The sequence below is a fragment of the Adiantum capillus-veneris genome, chromosome 12, assembly GCF_014529385.1.
Source record: "Adiantum capillus-veneris isolate H3 chromosome 12, ASM1452938v2, whole genome shotgun sequence".
Classification (NCBI taxonomy): Eukaryota; Viridiplantae; Streptophyta; class Polypodiopsida; order Polypodiales; family Pteridaceae; genus Adiantum; species Adiantum capillus-veneris.
In genome coordinates this window covers 33,097,970-33,122,305 of record NC_140942.1, presented here as the reverse complement: position 1 = coordinate 33,122,305, position 24,336 = coordinate 33,097,970, and the positions used below count along the sequence as shown (strand labels likewise).

The following is a 24,336-nucleotide window of genomic DNA, read 5'->3' as shown; positions in this document are numbered from 1 at the left end:
AATCGACTCTCATAGGCAATGACATGGCCTTCTTGCATTAAGATCGCACCCAAACTACGACCACAAGCATCACAATATACTTCAAATGACTTCTGCAAATCCGGAAAAGTCAAAATTGGTCCTGTAGTCATTGCTCTTTCAATGTCTGGAAGTCAGTCACCTCTGTGGGTCCCCACGAGAAAGGGACTCCTTTTTGTGTCAAAATATGCAAAGGGGAAGCAACCTCTGCAAACTTTCTAATGAACCACTGGTAGTAAGAACATAAGCCCAAGAAGCTTCTAACTTCATGGACATTCTTCAAATCGGGCCAATCATGTATAGTCTCAATCTTGGCTGGGTCCATCTGTACTCCTGCTGCTGAGACGATGTGTCCATGAAAGTGTATCTTCAGTAGGAAAAATTCACTCTTCTTGGCATTGATCACCAACTTGTAATCTTGCAATGTTGAAAGACCCTGTATCTGATGATGTCTATGTTCTGCCTCATCCTTGGAGAAGACAATAATGTCATCAAAGAAAGTGTCAACAAAGATCGGTACTCTCTAAAAATCTTGTCCATCATTCGGTTAAAAGTTGTTGGAGCATTGGTCAGGCCAAAAGGCATCACCAAAACTTCATAGAAACCGAAGGTCGTCCGAAAAGCTGTTTTGTAGACATCTCCCGGCACGATTCGAATCTGATGATATCCGCTCTTCAAACCAATCTTGCTGAAACAAGAGGATCCCTGTAGTCGGTCAAGAATATCTTCGATCCTAGGAATCGGAAATCTGTTCTTGATAGTGATTTTATTGAGAGCTCTGTAATCAATGCACATTCCCCGAGATCCGTCTTTCTTCAAAACCAACAACACCGAAGAGCAGTAAGGTGAAGTACTCGGCTAGATAAGACCCGTTCCGAGAGGTCTTTCACTTGGTTCATAATTTCTTCATTCTGGGCTCGGCTCACACAATAAGGTGGCCGGTTTGGTGGTGTGCTTCCAGGTATCAGATCAATGGTATGATCCTCAGGACGAGCTAGTGGCAACTAGCATGGCAGGCCCTCAAAGAAACAATCAGCATGTGAGGGGAAAATCTAGGCGTTCTTTTTGAGGTCAAAACATATTCGACCTTCAATCATTATTCAGTTCTCTCCAAAAAATCGATAAAGAAACTGAATTTTATCAAGTATAATCTATGTGCACTTCATCTGTCAAAGTCGCTTTCTCAGCCCAATAGTCAACCACGGTATTGTTCTTGTGGTACCAAGGGATTTCGAGGAGGACGTCACAACCTCCCAAGGGCATTATGTAGAGGTCCTTGTGCCCTAAATGCCCTTGACATTGCAAACGAAGTTTGCCAATGATCGGTGTAATGGCAACATCCCGTCTGGGTGCCGCTAGAACTACCTCCGCCTGTGGCCTCAGCTTGTCGGGCGTAATTCCAAATCGAGCCGCCAATTCAACTGAAAAGAAGTTGGCCTGGCTCCTCCATCAAAGAAAATGAGGGCTTCCTGATCTTTCACTTTGCCTTAAGTGCGGCAAAGTTTGTACTTTCGTTCATCTTATTCGGTTCAGGCCCCACGCAATGTGGTACCGGTTTTGTTTTCATCTGCCTTTTCTGCCACATTCCTCTGCTGCTCTAGAACTCTCTGGCATGTCTTCAGTCTATTCTTGCTGTGCCTTTTTGGGGCAATTTGCAGAGATGTGTCCATGTTCCCCGCATCCAAAACACTTCCCCTCTTTGAGATAGATAACCCTTTCTCTAAGAGTCTGTCAGGGACGTGTATCTTTCTTTTCTTTGTTCTGGGAACTCTTTCTCTTTCTACTTTCATTGTGAGAGGTTTGTTGGGTTCGCTAAGTCAAGATCTCATCAGTAAGGTAAGTCAAATTTCCCGAATGTATCGTAAAACCCCGTTTCATATGACCCATCAATTCTTCAAAAGAATTTAACTTCTCTTCCAAGCAGTAGTCTCGGATCTCTTTATGAAGTCCGCAGCAAAACCGCTCAATTTGTTCCTTAAACAAGACCTTCGTAAATGAAGAGGCTGGTAGAAAAGAGTTCAAAAATCTTTCCCAATAAGCGTCCAAAGAATCTCCCTTGGTCATCCAAAAATGATTCCAAGCAGTTCGTATATCTCGTTCGTACTCTCGAGTCAGCCAAGAAGAAATAAAAATCCTTTTGAATTTCAACCATTTAATCGGAGCTTCCTTGTTCAATAGAACCATGTTCGAGCATTTCCCTTGAAGAAAGAGGTAGCCCTCCGAATCTTGGAGTGCTCTGAGTAATGTCCTCCAGAGAAAGCATCTCGAAATCCAGAAAAAGTTTCAAACTTAATTGACTGCCCACCTTCTTTGAATTCTCAAACTTTCTTGCTTTTATCTTCGAGGAAGTCATACTGGTTGGCTTTATAGAAATGCTTCTTTGTGTAAAATCTGTGATCGTCGAAGTCCGAACTGTCTGAAGATGACTCCTCTGTAGAACTGTCAGAAACTGGGCGAAATCTAGGCTTCTTTGCCTTTTTCTTGCCCTTTCCGAAGCTTTGCTTTTTGCTTCGCTTGTCCATGTCTTTTTGCAAGTACAGGTTCTGCTTTTCTGCACTCGTCTGTCTTTTCGGCTTTACTCCCTACCTGAGAGGAGAAGCAATCATCAATGGCTACACGCCATCTCGAGTAAATATTATCAACGGATACTTCTTCAGGTGTATCACCAATCCCGGGTCCCTGGAGTACTTACTCAATCTGTTCACACATATGCCAATCTCCAATTGATGTTTGTACTCCTTTTCTGGCAAACTTGTCCGAAAAAATTTTTGACCAAATCTTCATTCTTTTCTTCAATTCCAACGCCGGATCTTCTACTTTTCTTTGCCTTCCCACTGAGAGGTGTCATCTCTGTCATATTCTTCACAAGAACCCATGTGTAATTTGGGATTCTTAATGGCTTTATGCGGTGTAAGACAGAGCGATGAAGACGGGAGCGCGCCCGATGCGTGATGTATGAAGGGTGGGAGTGGCTAATAACTCTGGGGTCAGGACACGAAGATTTTTTCCAAAAAGCTGTGTGCGTTGTAAAAAGGATCGGATCCTCTGTAGAAGAAGAATCTTTCTGCGCTCTAATACCACTATAACAAACTTGGACACTCCAAGTCACGATTCTACCGCAACACAGCAGAGATTCACTTCAAAACAGTCCACAATTCACAATTTATCTGACACGGCCCGGAGTTCCGTGCCAAAAGGTATTGGCCCCAAAGATTGGCGCCCCTTTCGGTACTTCTTTTTGTATTAATCTGTGTTCAAAGTAGAAGAGAGTGGGAGGATCTCACTCTCAAACTCTGCCTCCAGATGCTCCGAGGAGTGAGGGCCCTGTCTATGTATTTAAAGGTTACAAGGGATGCCCAAAAGCAGATCCCCAAAAGCTTCTAAAAATAAGGTTATCCTCAAAGCCTTGCTAAAATTAAAGCAATAGGCTCCAAAAGCAGTCCAACGCAAATTCTGGAATTTTCGTACGCTGCCAGCGCTTTTTACGGCGCAAAAAGCGGAATCTTCCGTATGGTACTTCCACATCAGCTTTTTCAGCATGGGTTGCAGAAATTCTGCCACGTCAGCATTTCTGCGCATCTGGGGTATGTGTCCGGGTTTGTTGCCACTTTGTTAGGGTGTCCGAGCATGCCATGTCACCAATTTGTGACAACTAGACGCCCACGTCTACGAGGGCAACCATGACATCGATAGAAGCTCCATCAAAGGATCCGGACTATTCTAGCACGACATGTGAGACGCCCAATATGACTATTTACAAAGGTAGACATTGATGAAGCTCTTCAACAACCGATGCAGGACTTTCTCGGACAACGCCTGACGCTGGACATCCTTGGGTTTTAGTCTCTCACTGCACTTCACTTTATTTTATTTTTGTACCCAGACATTGGATTAGATCCACCAAGATTGTATCAGTTTGGTCTCGTAGGTCATTTTGGCCTTTTGAAGACATTTAATATAACATCTCTCTCTCTCTCTCTCTCTCTCTCTCTCTCTCTCTCTCTCTCTCTCTCACACACACACACAAGAGGTCTCGAGTTCAAGACTCAGCGGCTAGATCTCTAAGGTCTCTTGGGATTGTTCCTACGACGCTAAAAAAAAATTCTTCTTCTCTCTCAAGCCGATTTCAATGTGGCTCATATTGTAAATGCATAGATTGGGGCACTATTCAATTACACAATCAACTTGTCTTGCCTCTCTCCATGAAAAACTTTATACATTTGCTCAACATACCAAAGTGGTACTGCGAAGCAAAAGAGTGTATCATACATTTCAAAAAAGAAGGAAGTTGGAAGCCGTTTTTGAGAATTGCCAAGATCTCAATGTCCTCCGTAAGATACTGTTTGACATCCTTAACTTCATCCTCATTCTCTCTCTCATATCTGTTTGAATCGTTTTTAGCATTTTGCAGTTTCATGCAAAACAATATGCCCATTTCTCTTCAATGGCAAAGAGAAATATGAAAAAAACATTTGTTTTCTTATAATTTCATTCTTACTGTTGACCAATGCATTCCATCATGTCAAAAGCCAACCCTTGTAGCTCTTTGTTTTCATCGATGAAACCATTCAGTACATACCTGAACAAGAAACAATGAATGATTTCTCATAGAGTGCTTTACCTGAAACTCACTAGAAACACATTGTTACAAGTGAATGCTCACAAATAACTAAATACAGCACCGACTTTCAAGCTAACAGCTATTATATGAATCTTGATTTTTTGTCAAAAGAGAAGACGCTTCCACATCAGAAAACAGTGTATATGAGCATAAAATGCAAGGTGATTTGACCAACTCTAAGGTTCATGAGGTCAGAAAAGTTTGAACAGAAAAACTATGAGAGGGTCTAACACACTTGCACAAAACACACAATCAAGAGACAAACCTATAAAAGAAAGAAGGTAGAAAGAATGGTTTGAAATATATATTTGATTTGTTTAATATTAAAATAAAAAGCAACAACAACTCAAAAATGATTTACACAAATGTGTTCAACCACAAGTTTGAACACCCATGTTCCCTTTTTCTACCAACAAAGAAACTGCCTTTCATCAATACTCTTAAGACATCACAGGGCTATTTGCTGCAGCCAACCTCCTGCCCCTCATTAAGCATTCATTCCAACATAGCCCCAAGTAAATATATGTATACGATTACGTTATATGTAGGTTCTTAAATTATAAAACGAAAAAGATCCCACATGAGAATACATGGTATACTAACTATACATATTTATATACTCATATACATGTGCGTGCGTGTCTCTCTCTCTCTCTCTCTCTCTCTCTCTCTCTCTCTCTCTCTCTCTCTCTCTCTCTCTCTCTCTCACACTTTTCACACTTAGTACTTTAGTACTAAGGTACCCAGACATTGTAACAGATTCACCACTTTTGTATCAGTTTGGTTTCATAGGTCATTCTGGCCTTTTTGAAGACGTTAATATAACATTTTATTTCATTTCATTTCATTTCATCTCTCTCTCTCTCTCTCTCTCTCTCTCTCTCTCTCTCTCTCTCTCTCTCTCTCTATATATATATATATATATATATATATATATATATATATATATATATATATATATATATATAGTTATTTATTTATTTATTTAATCTATTTATTTATTTATTTATATTAAATTATTTATTTATTTATTTATATTTATAATTTTTTATTTATTTTTATTTTTATTTTTATTTTTATTTTATAAATATATTCTTCACCTACCTCAACGGGGATACATATCCCAAACCCAAGGAGGAGAATACTTTGGATAAAATAGACGCCACTTGCTTGGAAGGTCAACAATCCAAAAGTCAGAATGAATGTCTAAAAATCAGTAGACTGCTGATTAGTATGGATAGCTATTTTATTTTCCTACAACTCTAATACGATATTCCAGAGCAGGAAGAACATTGAAAACTACACCTATTTCGGAGGTTTATAGAACAAAATGCTTAGGCATGGTATGTGTCACAAACTGCTGACGTGTCAAAGCCCTGAAGAATGGAGCCAACTTGGAGATCCTGGCCGAGGGGCCTAAACACTAAGAAGAACAAGTAACAAAAGAAGTCCTACCAACATATGGGGACCCCGTCCGATGGGGTCCCAAGTGACATAAAGGAATTAAAATAAAACAGAATACACACGCAGCTGATGACATGGCAGCAGTACGGAAAACCTGAAATTCCGGACAGTGCTGGTGTGGCAGATTTTCGCAAAACGCGCTAACAATGCTGACATGGCAATTGTACGGAATTCCATGATTTATGCTGGCAGCTTTTTAGCATTGCTTTTGGAACATAAGCTTTTGAGTTTGAAGGCTTTTCATGTAAAACTGCTTTTGGGGCCTAGGGCCTTTAAATACGAGGCTAGGGCTCATTCTCCGACATACTTCCTAGAGAAGGTGTAGAGTCTGGAGTATCGGCTTGTACTTAGTTGATGCAATATAAAAGAATATCGAAAGGGCCGCCAAGGTTTGGGGCCAATACTCTCTGTCGTCTCTCTCTCTCTCTCTCTCTCTCTCTCTCTCTCAGTTTAGTTGTTATTGAAGTGCTAAAAGTCTGTTCAGTCTATTCTTTTCTATTGGCCCATGGTGCCCGTCTTGTGACAGTGGTATCAAAGCATCAGTAGTGTGCTTTTCTGAAAGCATATCGTTTCTACCAAAGAGCAGACAAAGCAAACCAGAGACTAATGGAATTTTATTTGAAAGTATCTTCGGGCCCAGAGCCCGGACGTATTAGCCACTCCCACCCTTCATCCATCGCGCATCGGGCGCGCTCCCGTCTTCACCGCTCATGTCTTACAGGACATAAGCCATAAAGATCACTTGCAAGAGAAGGATCCAAGGTTTGTTTCGAGCAGCTGTTTTTCTCAAAGGCAGTGTCAATGCAAATGTTGATCTCTATAGCTACCAAGCCGCATACTCCAAGGACTTGGCAAGCTTTCAAGAAAATTTTTGCCCGAAGTTGTATGGTTTCTAACATCTTCCTTCGAAGTGCAACTTCTGGCAGAGTGAGGTATCCTGAAATTCTTGTCATGGAAACTCTAGCAGATTATAACTTGAATTTTTTTCGACATCTCTCAGTAGGTGTCCCTTTTCGAGCTAAACCTTGGAGGTCCAGTGTGATTGCTATGTCTTTGGACTACCATCGCCGCCAGAGAAACACTGATTGTCCAAAGAGTTGATGGGCCATGCTGTGGTCGGCTACGACCTTATGGAAGGAACCTAACCCTAATTTTTTTGGTGCAGGTTTCAGGATGGAAAGTATGGAGCCAACTTGCAGATCTTGGTCGAGGGGCCTAAATCCTAAGAAGAACAAGTAACAGAAGAAGAAGCCCTGCCAACTTATGGGGACCCCCGTCCGATGGGACCCCAAGTGACATAAAGGAATTAAAATAAAGCAGAACACACACACACACACACACACACACACACACATGCAGCTGATGATGTGGCAATAGTACGAAAAACCTGAAATTCGGCTGATAGTGCTGACATGGCAGATTTCCGCAAAACGCGTTGACAATGCTGACATGGCAGTTGTACGGAATTCCATGATTTACGCTGGCAGCTTTTTAGCATTGCTTTTGGACCAGAAGCTTTTGAGTTTGAAGGCTTTTCATGTAAAACTGCTTTTGGGGCCTAGGGCCTTTAAATATGAGGCTAGGGCTCATTCTCTGGCATGCTTCTTGGAGGAGGTGCAGAGTCTGGAGTACCGACTTGTACTGAGTTGATGCAATATAAGAAATACCAAAAGGGTCTCTGGGATGGAATTCCGCCACTCCGTGTCGCGTGTCGTCCGTCTCTCTCTCTCTCTCTCTCTCTCTCTCTCTCTCTCTCTCTCTCTCTCTCTCTCTCTCTCTCACTCTCTCGAGTCTCTCCCTCTCTCTCTCTCTCTCTCTCTCTCTCTCTCTCTCTCTCTCTCTCTCTCTCTCTCTCTCTCTCTCTCTCTCATCATGCCACATCTCTCTCTCTTTACCATGCTTTCGTTTAGGGTTTGCTGCTGTATTTTAGGGTTCGCGACCTGTTTTTAGGGCTCGCGACCTGTATTTTAGGGTTCGCGACTGGTTTTTTTTTTTTTTTTTTTTTTTTTTTTTTTTTTGGGGTTGTTGGACAGATCTGCGTTTTAGGGTTTGCTGCATTTTCTGCACTTTAGAAACATCAATCCTCTCTTCTCTCTCTCTCTCTCTCTCTCTCTCTCTCTCTCTCATGTCATCCCCAACCTCACCTATGGCAACAAGCAAACTCAAATATATGCTTCACTCCAAACGAATTTCCATCATTGAATTGGAAATGAAAGCATGGAGAAAAGAGATGGAAGATTGGAGGAACGCGAAGACCGTTTTCCTCCGAGAAAATGAAGAAAAGGAGAAGAGGTGGAAGGACGAGAAGGATCATCTTCTCAACAAGATCGCCACGTTGGAGAATAGCATTTTGGACCTCCACAAAGAAGTGTTGGAAACACGGTCAAAAAATGGGCTTGAAGAGGGGGAATTTCAGCCCTCTTTGAGGGAAGAAATTGACAACATCAATGAGGAGAAGAAGTCATGGGCCGCGGTCATATCCGAAACGCAAAAGAAAGTAGAGGAGGCCGAAAAATGGATTGAGGTTGCCAAGAAAGGGAAAGGTAAGGAAGCTCCTTGTACACCCACTCTTATCAACATGACCCTCGAAGAGGAACAAAGAAGGAGGATGCGGGCTCTACATGTGAGGGTAACCGGCCTCAAGGACATAAACAATGTGGAAAAAGAGGTCACAAGCCTCACATCAATGATGGGGGTGGAGAAGCCTTCACACACAAAGGTATGGAGAGTGGGCAAGAAGAGTGAGGGCCCCGGAGAATCTTCAAAGGAAAGAGCTCTCATACTACGCTTCCCTTCATTGGAAGAGAAGAAGGAATTCTTGAGGAAGAGACCTACTCTCAAGAAGACAGGTATTTTCTTAGGCGATGACCTCACTCTCTCACAACTTGCGCATATGAGAGAAGTAATGCCCGAGATTCAAGCGGCAAGGGAGAAGGGGAAGATGGCCTTTTACAGAGATGGTCGGGTGGTGATTGTAGAGCGGCGCTCTACATGACGGTGCGAGACCTATGGGACCACATTGAGGATGGCGACTTGGAATTGTAATGGGTCTATGAGGTTGGATGTTGGTGCCTTTGAGGACAGTTTCAGAGACAAGGACATTGTTTTCTTTTCAGAGACTCACCAGGCCCCTGGCCAACTGATGCCACATGTGGTGGGATACAAATGGGAGACAGCCCACAGAACAGTCACGAGATCTGAGCATGGGAGTAGAGGTTCAGGAGGAGTAGCGGTGTTGTTTAGGGAGGAGCTACAGCCACTACTACATATTGTACGGAGAGATGATCAGGCTAGATACATGTGGGTGAGGCTGAGAGCTGACACAGGTCGATTTCTATATATTGCTATATGTTACTTCCCCCCCAGTACGTCAGTATATGCTGTATCCAGAGGGCAGTCGCCTTTCTCAATTCTAGATGATGATATATGGGAGTTTTCTAGGGATGGTGATATCATCCTCCTAGGAGACTTCAATGCTCGAACGGGCAATTGTCAGACAGTCTTCTACGACACCTCAGATGAGATGCTTAGAGAGTTGGATGTGGGTGAGCTGGGGTTTGACAGATGCTCACATGACAGAGAGCAGACTGAGTATGGGAGATACCTCACGGAGATGACGACTACACATGGGCTAGCCATACTTAATGGCTTACAGCGGTTTCCTGGAGCAGCAGGCTTCACATGCTTTCCACACAGACATGGGGCCAGTACAGTGGACTATGTTATGACACAGCCGAGCTTTATTCCTTGTATTCAGGATTTCATGGTGGGAGCCAGACCAGTGGGCGTAGCAGTGGATCATGCTCTCTTGACACTGTCCGTATCTTTTCAGTTTAGTACAGCCCAGAAATCAGGAGGCAGGTCACACACCCGTTATACATTTACACCAGAGACTGACTCGGTTTATACAGAGGCGATCTGGGATCGTCTATGCACAGTTGCTCCAGGCCTCTCAGTAGAGGAGTGCACTACTTTATTGACTGAGACACTACATGATGCAGCATCAGAGGCATACCCACACACTCAACCGGATCGGAGGCGACATTCTGGGAGCATGCCCCAGAATAGTTGGTATGATGAGGAGTGCAGAGAGATGAGAGCCCAGCTTCAGAGGGATCTTCATTTAGGAGTCATCACCTACAGACAGTCGCGGATTGCTTTCCGGCGCCTTGTGCGAAAGAAGAAACGAGCTTACCTGGCCCAGATGGAGCGAGACTTGTATCAGTTGTTCTTGAGTAGAGACTCAGGCGAGGCATGGCGACTCTTCCATGAGCACTCCCCTCCCCCAGTGATTACTTCTCCTGATGTGTGGGGCCAGTATGCGGCATCGTTATATACGGTTCCTGGGCAGGATCCCCTTCCAGATCCTACAGAGCCATGTCCACCTACGAGCACCTTCTTTACCACTGAGATGGTAAAGAGAGCCATTGACAGGATGAGGACCCGGAGGGCTTACGATCATGACGGTCTAGTAGCGGAGCACTTTATACATGCTAGGGATATGCTGATGGAGGTTCTTGCAGTGTTGTTCAATCGTGCCATGTGTGAGGGATTACCTGAGACTTGGAGGTTGTCTACTATTGTGCCTATATTCAAGGCAGGTGATCCTACAGAGCCTGGAAATTACCGCACTATTATGGTTGGACACACACTGGCACGATTGTATGCATCCATTATTGAGCAGCAGTTGAGTAACTGGGCAGAGGGTGAGGGTGTACGGGCAAAGGGACAGGCAGGTTTCAGGAGGGGTTTCTCCACTCTTGACCATATTCTGACACTCAGAGCTATCATTGAGGAGGGCAGGTCACATGGGAGACGGATTTATTGTAGCTTTGTGGATTTCCGCAAAGCATTTGACATGGTACCGAGAGCTCGACTGATGCGCAGACTGCAGGAGATGGGGGTGCCCACAGTGTTGATTTGGGGGATTATGGCTTTATACAGATCAGTGATGGGACATGTACGCACCCCAGAGGGGATATCTGACTTAGTTCACTCCACTATCGGGGTGAAACAGGGTTGCCCATTGTCTCCTACTCTATTTGGTATGTATGTTGATGAGGTGTCTGATTACATTGACAGAGAGGGTGATAGAGGTGCCCAGCTGGCAGGGACGTGGATCCCATTGTTGTTATATGCTGATGATATTGTCTTGATCTCTGACTCACCAGAGGGTATGCAGCGACAGTTGGATGCATTACACAGTTTTGTAGAGGATAGTGGATTGTCTGTAAACCTTGGTAAAACCAAGGTCATGGTGTTTAACACCACACCGCAGTGGATCAGGAGATCGGCACCGACCTTCACGTATGGTCAAGAGATTGTGGAGTATACAGATGCATACACTTACCTTGGGATAGTCTTCACTGGGCCGAGGTTTTCTTTGGGGAGAGCAGCAAAGACTAGACTGACCAGAGCTTATGCGGCCTTGGGAGGCTTGGAGAGGATGTGTTCGCAGGTTCAGTTCCAGGAACCTCGGACAAAGTTATTGCTCTTTGATACTTTAGTAGCCTCAGCTATGATGTATGGGGTACAGGTATGGGGACCTTCTGTAGGCCAGGATGGTTGGAGAAGTATGGAGAGGCCCTTGGTATCTATGATCTCCCGATTGATTAGAGCCAAGGCCTCCGTACCTCACGCGATCATTCGAGCAGAGCTAGCTGCCCCCCCCATGGAGATTGAGGCGCTTACCAGATCAGTGTCCTTTGTGCACAGCCTATGGGATACTACTAGAGACAGATATGCTAGATTGGCCCTTGAGTCTTCCAGACAGTTAGCTCTACAGGGGGACACTTCATGCTGGTATGCACAGATGACTTCATGGTTTCAGACGCATGGCTTCACCATGGACAGGTTGCCCCCTTTCCAGTATTCTCTTCAGGCACCCTCGCTGTCTCTTACACGGGTGGAGATCACTAGACTCATTCGTCAGGACCTGATCCAGCTCGACACCAGGAGGACATGGATAGAGCCGCATCAGGAGTTGAGCACGAAGATGGCTTTCTATAGAGAGCATCTTCTCCACCTCACAGGAGATGGGTTTGTGATTCGACCCAGCTACATGGACACACATATGTCTCATGGTTTGCGTTGTGCCATTGGTCAGATACGCACATCCTCACATCAGCTCGAGATTGAGACCGGTAGATTCAGAGGGATACCAGCAGACAGCAGGATATGCCGATTATGCCAAAGAGAGCCAGCGACAGAGTTGCACTACATATGTCATTGCACAGTGTTCTATGAGATACGGGGGCGTTTCCACTGCTTATTCAGAGAGGGTTTTGGTCCTCTATCTAGGGTCATAAGTTATGAGGATCAGAGATGTCTTGGACTATATCTACTTGAGTTACACAGGTATAGAGACACTTTACTGGGGAGAGCTAGAGAGAGGCAGTCCCAGAGACACATTACAGATTTCTTTTCACTAGATATGGGACAGCCAGAGGAGCAGCCACCACTGCAGAGCTCGTCCCACACTCATTCGACCACTACTGGCACTCTCATCGACCGAGCATTGGAGCTACAGAGATACAGACGACCGCGACTGAGGAGAGGAGCTACACAGCATCGACGGAGACTACAACAGAAGATTCGAGCCATACTCTCTCGACATCCAGAGTGCAGATGAGGATGGATCCTCACCATTTCTTCCATCTTTGTTTCACACACTGTTACATCCAGTTTACCGGGTACCTATTGTACCAGCTGCTACACCCACGTAGTTTTAGATTGTAGTAGTAGTAGTAGTATTTTGTTCCACTTCTAGTTCTTTTCTAGTTCTTTTGTACCCAGACATGGTATTAGATTCACTATTTTGTAACTGATTGGTCTCATAGGTCATTTTGGCCTTTTGAAGACGTTAATATAACATTTCATTTCATTTCATTTCTCTCTCTCTCTCTCTCATTTCAATTGTTATTGAAGTACTAAAAGTCTGTTCAGTCTATTCTTTTATATTGGTACGTGGTGCCCGTCTTGTGACAGTATTATGGTTGCTTTTGTGTCAGTGGAATATGTTTTCTCGATGGGCAATCACTGCAATATAGTCCCAAAGACCACAATAAGGGTCTTAGTTCTCAGAGCTCCCCCTAACATATTTTCTGGACTGTATGGTATCTCTAGCATAAACATAACCAAAAGTAAGAGTGAATGAGCTGCCTTGTTTCTCTGCAAAGAAGATGATCCCAGTGAGATCCTAGAGATGGAATGTTGGAGATCCGAACATTCCTGGCCTTTACAGGGGGACATCAGAATACTTTGACATGAAAAGAGTAATGTTGTTTTCATTGGAAGTACTGTATTAAAAAAGGGACTCACGGTAAAAGGCGAATCTCATGTTCCCTCCTTTCAGGTAGCTCAAGAAGCCAACGAGTAACAGTCCTCAATAGGGCCTCCCTCACTTTTATAGATCTGTCAGATGCAAGCAGCGCTAAGTACTGTGTCTGCAAGAATGGCAGAACCTATGACATATCAGCAATTGGACATTTCCATCTCAATTCAAAATTTGACTTTGTTAATGACATCTTATACATAACCTTCACACTGGGATGATAAAATTCACTTATTGGTATGATATTCGGGTCCCGATACGCTGTCAACTGATAAAGGGTCTCATGAGCACCACATAGAACTAACCTGTTGACAATTGAAGCTCATGTCAGTCCTCTTTTTATCAATCAAATGCAGTAATGCAGCTGTTATTAAGATTACATCTCTATAGCTTGAATAGCAACAACCCGGACACGGCAACGATTATGAGAAAGAGCATGAAGGATTGAAAAAATAAGGTTCTTGGAAACCGGCTTCAGCACACCCTCCATCACCTCTGCAAATAACTTTAATGTGGAGCACACTTCCTACACAAAGCAGTCTACTTCAAAAGAGAGCCTTCTCTCTCTCTCTCTCTCTCTCTCTCTCTCTCTCTCTCTCTCTCTCTCTCTCTCTCTCTCTCTCTCTCTCTCTCTCTCTCTCTCTCTCTCTCTCTATCTATCTATCTATCTATGTGTGTGTGTGTGTGTGTGTGTGTGTGTGTGTTATAGCATCCTCAACATCCCCGCGTAACTGAAGCGTATAGTGCTTGCCATAATCCTGAATCATACATTGCACACGCATGACGAAACGATACCAAGTGATGTCAAGATTCAAATACATCTGGTCCACCAATGGGGGAATAATATCATGAATCACATCACGAAACATCTCATGCGAAAGATAGGCATTATTGATGTGCAACAAACATTTCCTAGAGAGAAACTGATCCCCCTGATTTCAACCCATACTGGGCACTTGTGACGGATAAGGCTTTGATAATCTTTAGTAAGAGCCCATGGCAGTAAATGTGTCATCTAAGTACCAAAAAACAAAGGGGATGATTCAAGCAACATGTTGCGGGCGTCAGTGTCAGCCAACAAGACTTCATAGAATCCTCTGGCTCCAAGGTAGACACCCCGGACAGCCTGGCGTTTAAGAAGAGAGTAATGCTTCAATCGGGATCTTGGACAGCCTCTAAACGTGAGCTTGCTGATGCCATGACGTCACATTTTGGAAATGTATTTGTTGTTCCTCCTCCAACTTCGATTGAAGCTCATCGTGCCCGTCAACTTCTGTTATCTACGGTGCATGCAATTCTCTCGCCTCATGATGCGCAAGCAATGGAGGTGGATTTTACTGAAAATGAACTGCGTTCAGCATTGATTGCTCTTGGCCGTTGGCGTTCCCCTGGTTGGGATGGGCTCACTGTGGAATTTTTCATCTCTTTCTGGGAGTCCTTGAAAGAGCCTTTGCTCTATATGATGAATGCGGCGTGGAGTAAGCAGAATTTGTCATTGTCTTGGAAAGAAGGCTTGCTGAAATTATTGCCCAAACAGGTACAAAATATTGGCTAAGATGATTGTGCATCGCATTAAAGAGCCTCTTCTGGTGGGTATCCATCCTGCTTAGTATGGCTTTATCTCTCGTCGCCAGATAATGGATAATTTGGCTAATGTCTTGATTGGAATGGAATATGCCAAATACACCCAACAAGATGTTCTCGTGATGCAAGTGGACATTGAAAAAGACTTTGATACGGTACAGTGGGATTTCATTGCTAACACAATGCGAGTCCTTGGATTCGGTCCTAAAATAACAAATGTTGTATTTCTCATGTATGCTCACAGTACGTCGTCTTGCCTTCTTCATGGTGAGCTGACCCATCCTTGGCCACTTGGATGCTTTGTCAGGCAGGGTTGCCCCCTCAGTGCTTTATTGTATGCCATTGCCACCCACCCCTTGTTGATGTATTTGGATCACTTGGTTTCCCTTGGCCGTCTTCACGAATTGCAATTGCCCATTGGGAATGATTTTATTGGACATGCTTATGCTGATGACTCCATATTCATGCCTCGAAATAATCAGGATGACATGCGGGAGATTATGCAGGCTTTGGATACATTTGGGCTTGCGGCAGGCCTAACGGTCAATTTCAAAAAATCCAAACTCCTGCCTCTTAATGCAAGTGACTGGCATCATCTCTTGTGGCCTGGGGAGATAATTGATTCGCACGTGATCGTCAAACACTTGGGGTATCCTATTGGGTGGAATGTAACCAATACCCAGCAAGTGGATTGGGTTATGTAAAGACTACATATCAAATTGCATTATTGGAAATTGTCCACTTGGCCGTTACATGTTCGGCTCCGTATTGTTCAGAGCATAATGATGGCATATGTTCAGTTCTATTTGCTATTGTTACATTGGCCTCGTCCTCGCCTCCAGTCGATTATGTCTGATACTCTATCTCATTTCTGGCGTACCGATTCCCGAAAGAAAGGCCTTCATTTGTTATCGATAGAGAAGCTCTGCAATCCAAAGCGTTTTGGGGGGCTTAATATTTTGGATCTTCGCCGCCATGTTATAGCAAGGAAGGCCATGTTGTTACCTACTCTTGCTCAACAGTCTCAGCCATGGACAGTCATGGTTTCCTCACTTTGTCAGCATGTTGCCACACCCACCTTTGGTCACTAGCAGACCTCCCTTTGGCAGATTGTATTTGGCAAGATGGATGGTTGTATTCCTGGTTGCTCGGTCACCTCGAGTTTACTCATTGCTTGCAAATCTGTTACAACTCCTCTTGCATGGCATGGCCGACAACATCCAGATGGGAATTCAATACGCTTGGAAAGCATTCACTGGAGTAGGGCATTCTCACTTACTCTTGTTGATCGCTCGCCACGTCAAGCATACTTCCTTTCTTGTCGGGGCATATGTACGGTGGACGATGTGGTTGACACGTCTAGGGTTATGCTTTCTTTCTCCCAAGCATAGTTTGGGTGTGCATTATCATCAGATTTGGAAAGAGCTTCACCTCATGCTCACTGTTTTCTTGCCTGTTCCGCCCTTGGCCAATGGAAGCCGTATGACGGATTGGACTTTGTGGGAAAACTCTTTTGATGCCATTTCTGCTAGCAACATTTATGCCTCTTTCCCACGTCATTCATGGCTGGTTGATCATTGCAATGCGTTATGGTCGTTGCATAAATCTGATCGATGGTGGAGAAAGGCTCTTGCTGCAATTTGGAAGAGCCATTTGTCTCTGAAGGAACGTCTGTTTCTTCGGCGTTGCTTGTTGGGAGTTCTCCCTGTTGGAACTCTCCTTGTTGCGCGTCGTATCAGATCTTCTTCTTGTGTCAGATGTTCAGCTACCGAAGAGACTATCATACACCTGCTTTAAGATTTTCGCTTCACAAGGACTTTCGTTGCCCGCATCTCATCATGTATGCGCCTTCGATTTCCCTCAAAGACTTTCCACAAACGGTTTTGGGCTTTTGGCATCCTCTCAACTTCCCTTCAATGTTTTGAGGCTTTCTTCACCTGGGTCGGATTCTGGTCCTTCTGGTCTTTGTGGCGCCAACGCAATCTTAGCATGTTCCATCAGCAAGAAACGGATCTTTTTCCTTTCTTCAAGAAATCGCTTAGGCAATCCTTACATTTTGCCCTTGATGTTGGGGACATATCCCCCAATATCTTGCAACTTTCCTATGTTTGTTTCTAGCCGCCTTTACATTGTGGAACGCTTCTATGTTCTTTCCTTTGTATCTATTTTCTGATGGGTTTTCCTCACTTTGAGGTTTCCCATTTGTAAATAAATCAAATCAGATTTACAAAAGAAGTGTGTGTAGAGCATATGAGGGGATCAAAGGCACATATCATACCTTGTTTATAGAGCAGCCCACTCTACACCAGATTCTTGAGTCTAGAGACCAGCGATAGTTGGGCCGTTTCCTTTTAAAGGCACAACAGCACCGGGACTCTCTCCTTCATGCACTATCTACTATGAGAGAGTAAGACGGACGCAGCTCTCAGAGTTTTTTTAGCGGACCACTACAGCATCACCCTCGAACACACACAGAGGGGTCACGACTCACTACAGCAAGTTGAGTAGCTCCGAGCTCGCAGACGCCCATGTGCCCATGGACGCAGGTCATCACGACTACACCAGAGAGAGATCCAAGAGCGCCACTACAAATCTCTAGAGGAGAGGCGTATTCGGGCCTTCGCAGATCCGGACGCCATCTTGCACGGATTGTTCACACCTTACCCACCCACATGCATCATGTCATACACCCTGACTATACTACTGGACGACGCAAAAGTTATGACCGAGGTGAGGATCTGGTGATACTTCTCGATTTTGAGAAGGCCTACGACAAAGTTGACTGGGATTTCTTGGAGGGTACTCTATGTAGGATGGGCTTCTTAGATGCTTGGATAAGAGGTCTCTACAAACGTGCACACAGTCAGGTGCTTTTGACAGGAGGTAGAGAAGACCTTTCATGCTCACACGCCCGGTCAGGCACGGCTGGCCTCTAGCCCCCTTCTTCTTTCTATTCTATGCTGAGGCGATGAGTAGATTCTTGGTTTCACAGCAAGTTGGTTTACGACGTATGTGGCTTAGCGCTCCCTATTCGGGGCAATGAGTTATTGGATGCTGAGTTTGCAGACGACTCAGCTTTGTACTTGGAGGCCAGCTTGCATAGGTGTGAGCGCCTAGGCTCTTGAGAATTTTTGTTGTGCATCAGGCGCACTGATCAACTAGAGGAAGACAGTGGCTTTCTGGGTTGGCAGTGCTCCTACGCCTAATTGGCTGCAAGGTGAGGGTTCTAGATGGATTCCCCCAAGGACTGCAGTTCACTACTTGGGCTGTCAGGTTGGCCTGGACTTGTCTCGTGAGTAGCAGATTGTTCCCCTCCTCCTATCCATCAGGAGGAAGTTGCTACATTAGAGTTCGGCATGAGCTCCTGCATCAGCCAGGTAGAGAGGCTCTGCTGCCCTAGAGGAGCCGGCCCAAGCATCCCACTAAGTGCGAAGAGTATGCAGCAGATCTATCCAGATGGCTCTCAAAATGGTGAACGTAGAGGAGGACTGTGAGCCCACAATGTGGGCAAATCGAGCCTTCCACATGGTCCAAAGCGTGATGCTCCATACCGTGGTGAAAACTGTCTCCCAAGTAGAAATCCAACTGGTGACCTGCATTTGGGATAATATGTATAGTGCTCGGTCTATAACCCAAGGAAGTAAGAAGGAAGACTGGAATTGTCGGCAAGCCCTAAAAATAGGTGTGTGACCCCGAAAATTGCAAGAGCCATGCAACTGGCTCCCCGTCACGAACCCATCATGGATGCGCACTCTAATCAGCAAATAGCAAACTAATTGTTGCTCAAAGTACGAAAAAGCGACCTCTGCACGTCTACTTCACGCGATCACTCGTAGTTTCTCAACGGAAGGGCCTCTGTAGCTAACGTTGGCAACCCTGAGAGAGAGAGAGAGAGAGAGAGAGAGAGAGAGAGAGAGAGAGAGAGAGAGCTGCCTGCTTTTATAGGCTTCTCGGACCGACAGCAGTGAGTTGTCGGTAAGAGGAGAGAGAAAAAGGACTAGCGGAAGCTATTAGAGAGAGAGAGAGAGAGAGAGAGAGAGAGAGAGAGAGAGAGAGCTACCCTCAGGGCTGTTTTTGGCAGATTTTTGGGGTCACCCTCTTTTGTCCTGCTTTATTTGAAGGGTAATAAGTGGGCAGCTGGCCACTTATTAAAAATGTGTGAACCTATTCGAAAACTTTAAAAAACCCAATGAGCCGAAAACTGATGCGTCCCTGGATGCAATTCTCAAGCACAAATGGTACGCAAACATAGATTTCTTGTGGGAAAGCATCTACTTAAAAGCATCCGGCTTTTTAGTAAAAGCTTCTCAGAACCCATCTTTATTCTTGTGCTTGCATCTTTACGCGTATTTCTTTTCCATGTTCAGATTTTCTCCCATACCAATGAAATATTCTCTATCCGATGCTCCCATCACGCATCATGTGATGCATCGGGAATACCCACTTCCACGTCTCTTCCACCAAACTAACGGTACAACTCCTTCGCAATGCTCAATGCCACCCATCATATGACACATCAAAATTGTCCGTTCCTAATGGCTTTTATCACTTCTAGTAGATCTACAATTCCTAACTTTTACAGTTCAAGTGTATGCATTTGAATATTCTGATTTCAATAAATAGAATTACTCTGAAAAGTAAGAAAATAGTCTATTTAGCAAGATCCCTCCAACTGCTAAACAATTGTCCTCAATTGTAGTGCTTGTAAATATCCTTCCAGAATCTCAGGATAAGATGCTAACTCACGCTCCAAGTCTGTCTTTCTTTCTGCTTCTCTTTCTGCTTTTCTTTCTGCGTGTTTACGATCCAATAGGACATTCCATTTGATAAATGGAGCGAAGTATGAGAAGAAAAGAAGTTCAGACCACGAATCCGGCGAGGGCACTTCGAGGAAGCGACCTTGATTCCAAGAAAGGTCCAAATCACCGTCGAGAGCTTCTCAGGAGAAGAAGAAAGCCAAGAATGCTGCTGTAGTTGTTGCCACAGTTTTGGTCACCCCAAGACGAGAATTTTCCACAACAAACGAGAAAATTAGTTTAAATACTTCACAACTTTTAAAATCACAGTTCAATTTGGTTGACACGGCCCGGCGTAGTTCCATGCGTAGAGAGATTGGCCCCAAAGACTGGCGCCCCTTTCGGTAGTTCTTTATTAATCCTTGAGTAAAGTACAACTCCCGATGGTCCTCTGCTTTCAGACTCTGCGTCCAAATTCTTTCTTTCTTTGCTCCATGCTGCTTGTCTTTCTTTGCGCTTGCGCTCCAAGGCAGCGCGTTGCGCTTCGAGTTTCTATTTTCCTGTCCATAAACATCTGCTCCAAAGCTCCATAGGAGTTAGTGCAATCCTTGTCGTAGATGGGAAAGGGGAAGGGTCGGAAAAACCTCTTGGTGGGGAAAACTCTTCTTCGCCACTCCCATGCTCACCACCTCCATGCGACGTATCCATTCCACTTCGGGTGATGACCATCCACTGAAGTCTTGGGTTCTTAAGTTCACGAGGAACTTGGGTTCTTGGAGATCTTGGGTTCTTGGGTTCTTGAAGTTCTTGAGTTCTTGAGGTTCTTCAGGGTCTGGAGGGTCTTGGGGTTCTTCTTTAGCTTGCAATCTGTGTTAGAGAAGGATCTTCTCTTACCCAAGCAAGAACTTTCTCTAATCAAGACACTCAAATAGCCCGGGCCAAAATAGCATGACAAGTCATCACTTGTAAGGGTGCAACGGAATGAATGTTTGAAGTTTGCTCAAGATGAGTGCTCCGAACTGTGCTCAAGGTTCCTTTTGTTCTTATGGCACGTAGAGCCTTCCGTTCTTAATGAGAGAGTGCAATGATCATAAACAAAGTGAATGGACATTGTGCGTGCAAGTGTATGAGACTGAGAGATAGAGAGAGAAGAGAATACGACACCAGAGATGTTGTAAAACCCTCCTCCGAAGGCCCCACTCTCGTCGGCGAGAGTGGTCTACTATTGATTGCACAAACTGGTACATAGTGGATGCATGTGACTGATGCAAGTCTAAGCTAGATCGATGACGACGACAGGGATGGCGAGACCGATCTAAGGGCTGAAAAGTGACGCCTTTGTACTGCTGTCCAAAGACGCAAATGGCTGAAATCTGCAAATCTTTATCTGCTGAATTCTGACTCTATGTCGGTGACGATGTCGATGGCGACGATGCGACGACGACGCGCTGTAAACACAGATGCTGAAATCTGCGTTTTCCGGGCTGAATCTGCAAACTTCGCGGGATCTGACCATACGGCGAGGATCTACTGCGGGAAGGTGAGATCTGCGAGGTTCGGGGTTTCTACTGTAGAGTCACTGCTGAAAACTGAAAACGCTGATGCTAACTGAGGTTCTGTCGTGATGAATCTGCAAAAGGCTGAGTTGCTTTGCTGATGCAAAAACGCTAGGGCTGATTTCTGTCTTCTGCTGCTGCCGGTTGTCTTGCAATGCAAAACGCTAGGCTGATCTGATGTTCTACTGTCGCCGGGAATCTGCAAGTGCAAAAACGTTGGCTGATCTGGTGCAAAAAAGCTAGGCCTTCTGGTGAGAGAAAACGCTAGAGTTGTCGCAGGGGTTGGTCTTGCTGAGAAGTTGCCTGTTGAGCAAGGTGCTCCTGCTGCCTCTTCTGCCAGAAAGTGCTAGCTCTGGTTTGCTTATATATTATCCTAGCAAAATTGCCCTACCTAGGTCCCAACAAAAGTCACTTAATAAATAAGTTAAAAATGTCAAAAATAGGGAAAATAGGTTAAATGCACTGGAAAATTCCCCTGATGGATTCTAATGGGAATGTTGATGATCATGTTGTGTGCAACCGGAGGATACGCATCTAAACTAAGTGACTAGTCATGCACGGTCTGCAAACAGACTCACAAAAGTGCCATATCACTTCCTATTCTAGACTGACTTGACTGAACTGAACCCTGGTCATGCTGTAGCTTGTCCATGGACACATAGGGTTGGATGTGTCACGTGACATCACTCTACCTTGTTCTCAGGGGAGGTTAGGGATCATAGACACAACACAGTAGAGCAGAGCCCTTCTTGGGAAGTTTGTGGTTAGAGGACTGCTTCCAAGAGAGGAGCCTTGGAAGGATCTTTTGCTTCAGCGTCTTAGAGCTCGAGTGCCTCAGGCAGGAGGCCCTTGGAGACCTTCCAGTAGATGGATCTTTACAGAGATGCACAGAGTTTGTCTGAGCAGGAGACTAGAGGATCGTTTCGCTGTGAGCCTGCTTCGCTCTTGGGAGCAGTTGCGGAGAGGCTTGGAGCAGCACCAGTCCACCTGCACGGAGGAGCGTTTGAGACAGTCCCTTGTTTGGAACCCCATGGTCAGCACTCAGAGAGGCCACTTGGTTGGTAGTAGGCCTCATGTTTCTTGGGGTCCCATGGCAGAGGGTCCAGCACGCACTCTAGGTGAATGGCTTCAGTTCTCAAGTTTGCCAAAGGAGTTACAAAGCGTCCAGCTGCAAGGCATGGGAGGGGTGCGAAGCATGTGTCAGGACATCACAGAAGTAGTACCAGCTGACATGTTCTTCGAGATAGAGGGCGAGGGTTGACTACACAAAGTCTCAGTAGAGACTCCACAGACTACAGTGTTGTTTTCAGAGGATCCAAGTAGTGGGCATCTACGGGAGGACTTGTGTCATCGATCCTGACCCAACAGCTGGCACGAGTGCAGTGGAGCCCTGGAGAGTGGTTTTGGAGGGACCCTTTCTCCTCAGCCGACCATCCGCGGGTTCCTTTCATTCAGTACATTGTTCGACTGGGACGTCACATACTAGCAGCACGGAGAGAGGCTCGTCCTGTTGTAGCACCTCATTGGCACGAGGAGGCTCACAGCTTAGTTCTTGTTAGCCTTTTGGGCGAGGTTGTGGGATGCCAGACAGCCACGGCGAGTCACTCTGTTCCAGTGGCTAGTTGCACATAGAGCTACAGGAGTGGGAAGCTGGCTAGTACATAGTGGCCTTTCGGCAGCATGCGCACCTTGTGACCATCCTTTGGAGAGTCAGTGTCATTGTTTGTGAGACTGCCCTATGGCACAACAAGTTTGTCTTCGAGCCCTTTGGCTCATGCCAGCTCTTTCCACAGCACGACAGTACACTTGGGGGGCAGCTGCTTGGTCCACTATCACGGGCCTTGCACTACAGTTTAAGCTATCCTCCACCAACAGGATGATAGTGATACAAGGGGGTCAACCTACACTTGAGCCTGCTACAGAGCTTACCCCACAAGAGTGGTGCAGTGAGAGAGAGGTGTGTTGGGAGCTCGTCTGTGGCCTGACACTCTAGTCCATTTGGCAGGCTCGCTGCTTCTGCATCTTCAAGGTTCGCCTTGTGCCACCAGCATAGACTGTTCGAGATTTTTGGCTGGAGTTGATCCATACTCTCAAGGGACAGTTCAAGAGACTTCAAGGTAGGTCCAACCGCATGCGGGAGCGCGGAGAGGAGTTCCTTCGACTCTGGCGCCCTAGGCCTTTCTTCACCATGGTCCGAGGAGAGCTCAGATGGCACTACCATCCACCTATGTGGCTTTTCCCTCCTCCCATCTCTTGATTTAGCCCTCATTGTACATATACTGTTTTTTCATTGGGAGAGTCACTCCTTATGGTTGATGTAGTCCTCTCTAGTAGAGGTGGCTGTAGTCCTATGGGCAGTTTTATTAACTAATAGAAGGATCTTTTTCTCGGGAAAAGAAAATTGCTTTTAGGAATACTTTGCTTTTAGGTTTAACTGCTTTTGGGTTGCTTTTGGCATCCCTTGTAAGAATAAAAGGACTCTTAGGGGCCTCACTTCTCAGAGCATCTGGACGCAGAGTCTGAGAGTAGAGGTCCCCTATGGGAGTTGTACTTTGCTCAAGATTTAATATAATAAAGAACTACCGAAAGAGGCGCCAGGTTTTGGGGTCAATACCTCTGGGCACGGAACTACGTAAGGCCGTGTCGTCTCGAAATGAACTGTGATTTAAGTTGTGAAGTATTTGTAGAGAATCCCTCTCGTGTCGCGACAGATTCTAGACTTGGGGTGCCCAATTTTGTTACACTTTTAAGTCTAAATTACCTTCCGATTTACCTCCGAATAGGAATGTGGAGCACAAGATCGAATTTGTACTAGGGACATCTCCACACTGCAGGCTATTGCAAACATTTGGAGAAAAGATTGATTTGACTCAACTTCTCCATTTGTTTTCAAAAAACAAAATTGGTTCCTTTAGGATTTGTGAGGATTTTAGAGCTTTGAATATACTCACCATCGAGCACAAATATCCCATGCCAAGAATAGATGACCTTCTAGATGCTCTATATGGAGCCAATGTATTTAGT

General features: G+C 45.1%; 1 protein-coding gene across 1 annotated transcript in view; it reads right to left on the bottom strand.

The window, feature by feature from the left end:
* LOC147445550 (uncharacterized) overlaps window positions 1-24,336 on the bottom strand; it is a 121,915-nt gene that overhangs the window by 60,908 nt on the left and 36,671 nt on the right. Inside the window, exons 4-8 of the mRNA XM_086525030.1 lie at window positions 13,817-13,962; window positions 13,642-13,741; window positions 13,424-13,548; window positions 4,517-4,597; window positions 4,288-4,400 (exon numbers count right to left, since the gene is read on the bottom strand). Coding sequence (XP_086381156.1) covers window positions 4,288-4,400; window positions 4,517-4,597; window positions 13,424-13,548; window positions 13,642-13,741; window positions 13,817-13,962 — 565 coding nt within the window. The remainder of the gene's footprint in view (window positions 1-4,287; window positions 4,401-4,516; window positions 4,598-13,423; window positions 13,549-13,641; window positions 13,742-13,816; window positions 13,963-24,336) is intronic.